The sequence below is a fragment of the Phocoena sinus genome, chromosome 11 (assembly GCF_008692025.1).
Source record: "Phocoena sinus isolate mPhoSin1 chromosome 11, mPhoSin1.pri, whole genome shotgun sequence".
In the NCBI taxonomy this organism is placed as follows: domain Eukaryota; kingdom Metazoa; phylum Chordata; class Mammalia; order Artiodactyla; family Phocoenidae; genus Phocoena; species Phocoena sinus.
Window position 1 is genome coordinate 90,044,634 of NC_045773.1, and position 9,850 is coordinate 90,054,483.

Consider the following 9,850-nt stretch of genomic DNA (forward strand, 5'->3'; position numbering starts at 1 on the left):
CCCAGCCTTTCCCATCTTTTCTGCTTTGAAGTTGGAATGATGGCTGACAGTGCAGTAATGATCTTGTGACAGAACTGGAAACTAAAAGGAGACTTCCTTGGATACCTACACCAACTCTGGACTGCCTGTTTCTAAACTGCTTATAATGAGAGAAAACTAAAAGCCTTATTAATTGGTTAAGCCATTGTAGTTGAGATTCTGTTATGCGTAGGACAATATAATCCTGATACAATGATCAACGGAGTTATTGAAAAATATACACCATTATTATTTACTGACAACTAAACTAACACATCAATTAATTCAGAAGGAAAACCAACAGAGATCATACCTTAACAGCAGTATTTGGTTTCATACCACATCGGTACGTCCTTGCTATCTGTGGAGTCAGCTGGATTTCCTTGGTAAGTTGCCTCCATTTCCTACACTCAGGTTTTGTACATTGAACCTAGATGGAAAGTAAGAAGTCAAGATCAATGGGTTGGCACCTCGTGAGCTATAGCATTTCTATCTTCCACCTCTCACTTTGCCATCTTCTTCACATGATTTGGTCAACAACCGTTCAGCACTTCCAAGTAAATACCTTTTCTTCCCCTTGCGCCATCGCCACCCATAAAATCCACTTTTACCCCATCAGTCTAATTTGTGATTCAATACTAGCTCAGGCCCCCAGAAGTGCAAAGGGGATCTTAGTACTGTTGTCAGAATGGCTTTCTAGCTCTAACCTAAGGAAACAGAGTTAAATTTAGTTGCAGGTAGTCAAAAAGTATCACACTAAAAGCAATGTGGTATCCTGGATTGCATCCTGGAACAGTAAAAAGACACTAATGAAAACACTGAAGAAATCCAAATAAGTCTGTAATATACTTATTAGTACTGTACCAATGTTAAGTTCTTAGTTCAAAATATAATCCTGGTGTGTTAGATGATAACAGTAGGAGAAACTGGGTGAAGGATATACAGGGACTCTGTACTATCCTTGTAAATTTTCTATAAATTTAAAATTATTCCAAAATAAAAAAGCATGCAGATATCCATCTGCAGAAGAATGAAGTTGGGCCCCTACTTAATACATATACAAAACTTAAAATGGATCAAACACCTTAACGTAAAGAGCTAAAATGATCAAATTCTTAGAAGAAAATATGAGTCAGTCTTCATGACCTCAGATTTGGCAGTGGATTCTTAGATATGACACCAAAAGCACAAGCATCAAAAGAAAAAATGGATAAACTGAACTTCATCAAAATTTAAAACTTCTGTGCACTAAAGGACACTATCAAGAAGTGAAAAGACAACCTAAAGAATAGGAGAAAATATTTGCAAATCACTTATCTGATCAGGGCCCAGTATCCAGAATAGATAAAGAACACTCACAATTCAACAACAAAAAGACAAACAACCCAATTTAAAAATGGGCAAAAGACTTGAATAGACATTTATCCAAAGAAGATATGCAAATGCCAGCAAGCACAAGAAAAGATACATTAGTCATTAGGGAAATGCAAATTAAAACCACAATGAGATACCACTTCACGCCCACTAAGACAACTATAATTTTTATTATTTATTTATTTTTGTGGTATGCAGGCCTCTGTTGTGGCGGGCATGAATCCGTGTCCCCTGCATCGGCAGGTGGACTCTCAACCACTGTGCCACCAGGGAAGCCCCAAGACAGCTATAATTTAAAAAATTGGTAAACATGAGTTGGTGAGGATGTGGAGAAATCTGAACTCTCATACATTGCTGGTGGGAATGAGAGATGGTGCATCAGTTAGCTATGGAAAAGAGTTATCAGTTCCTCAAAAAGTTAAACATAGATTTACTATGATCCAGCAATTTCATTCCTAGGAATGTACCCAGAAGAACTGAAAACAGATGTTCAAAAATATTTGTATACAAATATTCACAGCAGCACTGTTTGCAGTAACTAAAAGGTAGAGATGACCCAAATGTCCATCAACAGATGAAGTGATCAGTAAAATGTGGCAAATCCATAGAGTGGAATATTATTCCCCCATGAAAAGGAATGTGGTCCTAATACATGCTACCACAAGGATGATTCTCAAGTGCACTACGTTAAGTGAAAGAAGTCAAATATGAAAGGTCACATACTGCATGATTCCTTAATATAAAATATCAAAATGGTAAATCCATAAAGACAGAAAGCAGATTAGTGGTTGCCAGGGGCTGGAGGCAGGCAGGAATGGGAGGTGACTGCTGAATGGGCACAGGTTTCCTTTGTGGATTCTGAAAATGTTTTGGAATTAGACAGAGGTGGTGGTTGCACAACACTGAATGTACTAAATGCCATTGAGGTGTACACTTGAAAATGGTTAATTTTATGTGAATTTTTTGTGAATTGAAAGTTATGTGGGGACTTCCCTGGTGGCTCAGTGGTTAAGAATCTGCCTGCCAAAGCAGAGGACACGGGTTCGAGCCCTGGTCCAGGAAGATCCCACATGCCACGGAGCAACTAAGCCTGTGTGCCACAACTACTGAGCCTGTGCTCTAGAGCCCGTGCTCCACAACAAGAGAAGCCACCACAGCGAGAAGCACGTGCACTGCAGTGAAGAGTAGCCCCCCTCGCCGCAACTAGAGAAAGCCCACTTGCAGCAATGAAGACCCAATGCAGCCAAAAATAAATAAATAAAATAAATAAATTTTAAAGTTATGTGAATTTCACTTCAATTAAAAATTTTTTAAGTATGCAGAGAGAAGCTCAAATTACCTGTAATATTAAATAAATTAGCAAATCATTTATTAAATGATGTTATATTTATATTATATATGCAATTGCTAAAATATGTTTTCAAAGAACGGCTAGATGGAAAAATGATATAAAGTGAAATTAATAAAAAAACTCAGTTAGCAAACACTTACATGCAAAGTATGATTTTAAACCTAATTAGGATTTGTATATAAAGCATAAAATTGTGTTTAAACATACACAGAAAAACATGAATAGAAAAAAAGATGAGAGAGATATGCACCAAACGGCACTGACTATCACCAGCTGGTAATGAGTCTTTAGTTTCTTCTTTATACCATAGGTTGAATTATGTGATTTCTGTACAAAAATCAAAAATGTGATTTGCTTTAACAGTTACAGAAAGAATAAATGTAATTAAAGAAAACTTTCCTAAAAATTGGTATTTTCATCCATTCCTCTTGCATTTAGCTCTACAAATCCTTTACAGAACAGTAAAGCATTGTTATCTTCTTTACCCAGTAGGGAAGCTGCTGGTCTGCCATGAAAGCCTTGGGGCTAGGTTCAGTTTTTCCATTGCTAGTCCATATTTTTTTCCATGTAGTATATTTGTCATATCCATCCTTATGGCTGAAAAAGAATAAAAATAAATATATCAAGCTATAAGTTATTCAGGTTTCCAAAACAGGTGGCAGAAATCTTACATAAAGGACTTAACCAGCCATATTTTAAGGAGGGGGGTAGTTATCATGGCACCCATAAAACAGGTGTCATTCCTATCAGTTTTAGTACTTAAAACTATCAAGAAGGGATGGTTACCTGTCTGTCCAGCACCCTCTAGTTGTCAGCATCCTCCCCCTAATCTTTGCATTCTGCCCCCAGGCATTGGCACAGAAGCAGCAGCTCCTAGATTTTTCAGAATTTGCAAACTAAGGAGAATAACTGTCTCACAGCAGATGCTTTCTGAGCGCTGAGTGTGTACACACATGCAAACTACAGCATCAAAGTCCTGGCCCACCGGTAGTCAGGACAGGTGTGGCTGAAACAGTGGAATAATTCGGTAAGCCTGGGGGCTCAGTCATAACCATCTGACCCCCTCCACCACCCAAGCCACCATCCCTTCCACCACGGAAACCTCAAACAATTATCAGAACAAACCTTCTATAGTAATGGTCAAAGCATTCATTACAGAAATGCTCCCCACAGGAGAGGTGATACCACCGGGATGTGTAGCCATTTTTGGCACATCTGAAAACAGCAAAAACGGGTAGCTTTGGTAATGAATAAACATTTCTTCTCGTTTTGTTTTTTTTTTTAACATTTATCAAATTGTTTAAAAAAAAAATTAATCAAGCACCTCCTAGGAGCCCTTTTGCCTTACCTCCAACAGACAGAATTACAACCACCAGAATTATAACAGGGGAATCCTAACAACCAGATTACAACAAGGGAAATGGAAAGGCCAACTGATACATAACAGTGCATGGTGAGGACACAGCGACTTAGATCAGTGGTACCCATCAGAAGGGCCTGGGACTTAGCAGTTTTATCAAGACTCCACGGAGCGATGATAGGGTTTTAGACATGAAAGAAGGGATGCCAGTGGCCTTGCTGCATGGGAGTGAAGGAGCGAAGTGCGGTCTTTAGTGATAACATCTGGCCCGATAATGAACAGTGAACGAATCTGGCCAGCTGGAATGGGACCATCCAGCATGCAATCTAGTAAATACAACCTACCACACAGCCAATCATGTAGTCAAAGAAGGAAATATAATGCTATGAACAGTAACACCACCACCTCTTTGTGATTAAAAAAACAAAACAAAAAACCAAAAACAACAACAACAAAACAACCCAGGATATGTTTTCCAGGTTTTACTGAATGTTAACTGAAGATTTTTCTCTGGAAGTAAAAGGTTATGCTTGGGTCATCCTAATAAGAATGGCAAGAGTACAGTTAGCTACACAGCTTTAATGAGACCTGTATATATCTGTTGGAGGAGAAGGTATGTTATATGAGGGAGAAAAGCAGCACAGGGAAATAAGCGTATACTTGTCTCTCCAGGGAGGTCAAGGTTCTCTCTCCTCTGCCTCAACCTCTTACCCCCCATCCCATCCTCAAACTGTCCCCCCTGCCATCCCCTACCACCAGAGGTACAGCCATTGTGGATGGGACTGGAGGACACGGAATGGCAGAGTTGGGCGTGCTGTATACAAAATAGACAGACAATGTCTCTGTTGTTGGATAACAAGTATCTCTATGTATCTTCAGGAAGACTATCTTTGAGGATGAAGGCTCTCACCCGCAGGAAGGTGAGGCCAAGACCCGCCATCTAAACAGACCTTTCAGAAGCGCTGGCAAAGCACACGGGACATGTGGCTGTACAGCCGGCTTTTTCGCATTTCCTGTACTTCTTCTCTGACCCACCATCTTCATCCTCGTCTGTCGTCTCTGTGGCCTTTTTCTTCACCTGAGAAGGAACCAGCTGAGGTTAAGAGTACACCGGCAGGGCCAAAGGTAAAGGCGGTGGGAGGTTTACTACTGAAATCACTTCCACGTTAGAAGTTCTAAACGTGAAGATCAACAGCATCCTGGCAGTGGGGGAGGGGTTGATGATACAGCCATTTCCCTGAGACTGCACTGTGCAAATAACTCGCTAATTTGCTAGAAATTTAGAACTAGCACTTTGACAACAGCTCTCTGAGTAGAGAACTAAAATGCGTATGAGCTTCTCTTAGGAAAAAGCTGTTTCAACTATACTTCAATAAAAAAATTTAAAAAATTTGAAAAAGCTGCACCATCAAAAATAAAAGCCACTCTCAAATTAAGATTTTTTCTTTACTTAGAGCAGTTATATCCTCTCAGTATTATAGATTTTAAAAACTAGACAAATTCTAGAAAAAGAATTCCATCATTCAATATTTTTCTTTAAAAAAAAAAAAAGTCCTACAAGAGAGACGGCAGCAAGTAACCTGCTAACAGCACCCAACCAACTACAAGTTGAGGTCCAAATTCCTATGAATGACACCAAGCGAAGCATGATCTGGCCCCAGCTCATATCCTGGAGGCAACCTTACAGCTGTGATTCTCTGAACACCCCATGCTGATTCACACTCTGCGCCTTTTATCCCCGCAGTTCCCTCTGCCAGATACACTTTTTTCCTACATTCTATCACTTTATCACACTGATTGTCCCAAGGTGAACTTCTCCACTAGACCACAAGCCCCTTGAGGGCTGGAATTATATCAACTCTAATTCTTCAGTCCCAATCACAGTAGCCTGTCGTTCAAAACAGGTGCATTGAATGAACAAATGAGTGATACCTGCCTACCGGAGCTCCTCAAAGGAAGGCTATCTGGAGAATGATCAAAAGGTGCTTTTTTCTTTGTCCTCCCCCGTGGGGTTGCCATTGTATCAGAAAATCTGAAAAAAAAAAAAAAAAAAAAAAAAAAAAACCAAACAAACATTACATATTAGCATCTGCTAATACTTTCAACACTCTGGAGTCAAGTTATTATGTAATTTAGTTGGCAAGAGTGTATGTTCCGCAGTCAGATGGCCTGAGTGTGAAGCTATTGCTTTCAAGTTACTTAAGCTCGCTAAGACTACACCTCAGTGTTCTCATATATAAAATGGGCACAGCCAGAGTGTACCCTAGCATCGGTGTGAAGATTAAGTAAAATAACTAATTTAAAGCACCAGGCCTGGTATAAGTACTCAGTAAATGTTATCCATTAGTAGTATGTATATTTACATATAAAAATGTAACCACACGAATGGCCAATAAACAACTGACACTACTGTTTATAAAATTCAATGAGTAAAAATATCTCATTTTTGTTTGTAATATTCCTCTCTATCTCACTGCAACTTCTTAGTTCCTGAATTTTGCTCTCTTATTATACTTTAAAAAGAACACTCATTCATTCCTTCTCAATAAAACCCAACAAATAAATCTTAGGCACACTGTCTAGTCACTACTGAATATAGGAATCTGGGTTAGTCACTAATATCTTCCACTGGACAAATTTTATGAGTTCTCAAACTAGTCTAATAACAGCACAGTTAAAGAAACATTAAGAACCAAAAGTCTACAAGAAAAATAATGCATAAAACCATGAATGATTAAGTTATCATATTAGTATTTTTTCAATTAAATTCGATAAGGAATGAAAAATGCTTAGCATAAGTACTCAACAGTGTATGGATCCTACAATTATCACACATCTCCTTCCCTGATCCATATTTACTACACACACATACACTTACAAAAAACGATAGCATGAGAAATAAACAGGACATACCTATGGATAAGAAAATGAAAAGTGGAAAAGTGTTTTTAATCTTAAGATATAAATCCCACATGTATGATCTTAATCTTGGGGAAAAGCTTTAAAGGGCCTGTAGTCCTATTGTTTCACTATAAAGTGTAATCCTATTGTTTGCACTAACATTCATAAGCGCATTTTTCATGGATTATTAACATCACGTGTGAAGACTTTCAGTCTGCCATCTATAACAACTTTGAGAAATCCTGACACCGATGTTATGGATGGTTTTTCTTTGACTCAGTCTTCACTTTCTCAAAACCATTATGTTAGTTGTGAACAAATATACCTTACGCATACTTTGAAATGCATTACAGTTCTTTAACCATTAAAAAAAATTGCCATTAGTGCCACAGCACTCATTATACAGTTGGATAAAGAACTAATGATTTTAAAAGTACTACTGTCTACCTATACTTATACCCAGAGAAGGCTTTCTGGATCACATTTTCAAAATTTTGTCCAATCTAACCAATCTTTTTATGTAAAACATATATCCCACATTACTAATAAAATGGACCATGAATAAAGCATGTGTAAACATGTATACAGTATATATTAAGTATTGCAGCAAAAATATTTGAGTCTAATGTGGGGTTTAGGGACATAAATAAAATCAGGTTCATGCAACATTTGAAAGTGTTACCTGGGCAAGAAAGCACTCTCAAAAGAAAGCTCTCCCAAAAGAAAGCATAGATTCTGGAAATTTCATCAAACATTTTAACCCAACTGTATACTGAAAAACATGTATTTGATTGCAATGAAGAAATATGTAATTCAAGAAATGGTTAACAGGAAATGAAAACATTAGCTATAAAAGCCATTAAGAAACCTGTGTTGTCTGGGAAAAATATGATTGAAGATTTTTAGGGCAGTAATTTTGTCTCAGTTAATTATACAATTAACAGTTATGTACCTTCATCCTTTTTTTGACACTTACTGTAATCTCTGTATTTTCACTGTTGCTGGGTTCTTGGGGCTTAAAATAGAGGAAAAATATTTAAGTTGGAAGGACTACAGTTAATTGTGCTTTTAAATATAGTCTTAGAAATATGATCAAAAGTGTCATTAAAACAAATTAGTTTACTGGAAGTGCTTTCCCACCTGGTTCTTCAAATTAATAAACTCACCTAACGTTAAGTATGATCAATTTGTTTCAGGTTCAGTATGACTTTATAGGCATATCTCTTCCTAATTTTAAATTCATAGCTTTGGTTTTCTTTCAATGTGACAAAAGAAAGAAAAACATGGTTGGGGGGGCATAAATATATAGGTGAACATATCAATGTCTAGATTTCTACTTTAATAATTCTCAGGATTTTTTCAGAAGTAGCTTATTCAAAAAACTTTTTTAAAAGACACAGAATTCATAAAAATATGAATCTAAAGAACTCCAGGTTGGAATAAAAATTTATAGTGGTGTTAGTGTAATTTCTCAAAACTGGACAAAATACTAGAAACTTCTTCAGAGACAAAAAGAGCAAAAGTTTCCCTTTGGGCCACCTGAAATTTTACCCACAATAATCAAATTTTCCGAAATATGGATCCAGTTCAATTGCCCGAATGCTTTGTTGACTACTCTGCGTGGAAGATAATTATTAATGGTCATTTTCTCCTGTACCTCCTGACGAAACCGTCCCTCCCACTCGCTTTCCTTTTACTAAAATAGGTTTAAAAAAAAAAAAACCAAAAAACCAACCAAAGTGTAAAAGCCTCGAGTTGTGTGTGCACAGGTGGAGTGACGGATCTCCCCAAAGGGAGTGGTCTATGGACGCCCGTACGCTCTCCCGAGGGAGGGCTGGGCCTCCAACTGGCTAGGTTCCAGATTACGGAACCCCAACTCTTTACAGCTGGGCCTGCCCATTCCTTCCTCTTTCACCTGCCAGCTGCTAGGCTGTTGACTAACAGCTACCGTAATCGGGCCGCCCCCTAGGGGTCCCAGGTCCCGGCGGAGTTACCCCAGCAACCTGGCAATGCCGATCGCGTCTCAACGCGTGGTCGCGGCGCCGCAGTCGAACTAATAACACCTGCGAGGCCGTGCCGGCTCCTCGGCGCCACGCTCTCGGCTGGGAAGAACAGCCAGGGAGTTCCTACTCCCCGCAGCAGGTACTCCCCAGGTGACAGGGCACTGACAGCCCCCAGGAGGGAGCCCCAACGTTCCCTGTGCCAGATGCAGCAGCCACGCTTTCTGAAAAGCTTTCTCGTCTCTTCTCCGAAGTCGAAGCAACAGCCTCTCCGGGCTCACCTTTGCGCTGGAGACGTGCAAGGAGTCGCGGCGAGAAGGCACCGCTGTACAGAAAGGAAATATTGCGGGGAGGGGGGGTTAGGAGAAACCCGCAGCACCGCGATGAACCGGGGAACCCGGTCGCTGCAACACCCCAGCCCGGGAATTCCCCCTTTCTTAGGCTGGGATCCCCACCTCTCACTCCCTACCAATCTGGGGAAGGAGGTATAGCCCCGAGGGCACCGGTCCGCCTCCCACCCGGGCAAGGAGCGCTGCACAGGGGCAGGAGAGCGTGCACCCCGGCCAAGCTGCTTTGTGCAGAGCTGTCACCCGAAATCCGCCGCCGCCCTCACGCCCGCCCCCGGAGCCGCGTGCCCCCCACCTCAGAGCGCAGGCGAGACCTCGCGCGCCGCCCAGAGCTGCGGGCGCCTCTCCGAAGCCGCGCGCCGAGCGCACGAGACTGCAGGATCCGCGCAGCAAGCCGCAGCCCCCGCTCGGCCGCCGCCGCCGCTGCTTCCGCCCCTGTCACGACGTGACCCGGGGTGGGAGGAGCCGGCGGGAAGAGGGAGGAGTAGGGTCCCCGCCT

At 40.7% G+C, this 9,850-nt stretch overlaps 1 protein-coding gene across 8 annotated transcripts in view; it reads right to left on the minus strand.

Moving 5' to 3' along the window:
• KDM1B (lysine demethylase 1B) overlaps window positions 1–9,784 on the minus strand; it is a 55,152-nt gene extending 45,368 nt beyond the window's left edge. For 2 of the 8 annotated variants that reach the window (XM_032648039.1, XM_032648032.1), the window contains exons 1-8: window positions 9,647–9,784; window positions 9,008–9,329; window positions 7,981–8,019; window positions 6,036–6,135; window positions 5,054–5,181; window positions 3,869–3,958; window positions 3,229–3,340; window positions 332–448 (exon numbers count right to left, since the gene is read on the minus strand). In XM_032648039.1, the coding sequence (XP_032503930.1) occupies window positions 332–448; window positions 3,229–3,340; window positions 3,869–3,958; window positions 5,054–5,181; window positions 6,036–6,122 (534 nt within the window). In that variant the 5' untranslated portion in view covers window positions 6,123–6,135; window positions 7,981–8,019; window positions 9,008–9,329; window positions 9,647–9,784. Of the gene's footprint in view, window positions 1–331; window positions 449–3,228; window positions 3,341–3,529; window positions 3,638–3,868; window positions 3,959–5,053; window positions 5,182–6,035; window positions 6,136–7,980; window positions 8,020–8,998; window positions 9,330–9,646 lie in introns of those variants that run through there. The other 6 variants (XM_032648035.1, XM_032648033.1, XM_032648038.1 and 3 more) reach the window with 6 other exon arrangements.
• Window positions 9,785–9,850: the final 66 nt, after the last annotated feature.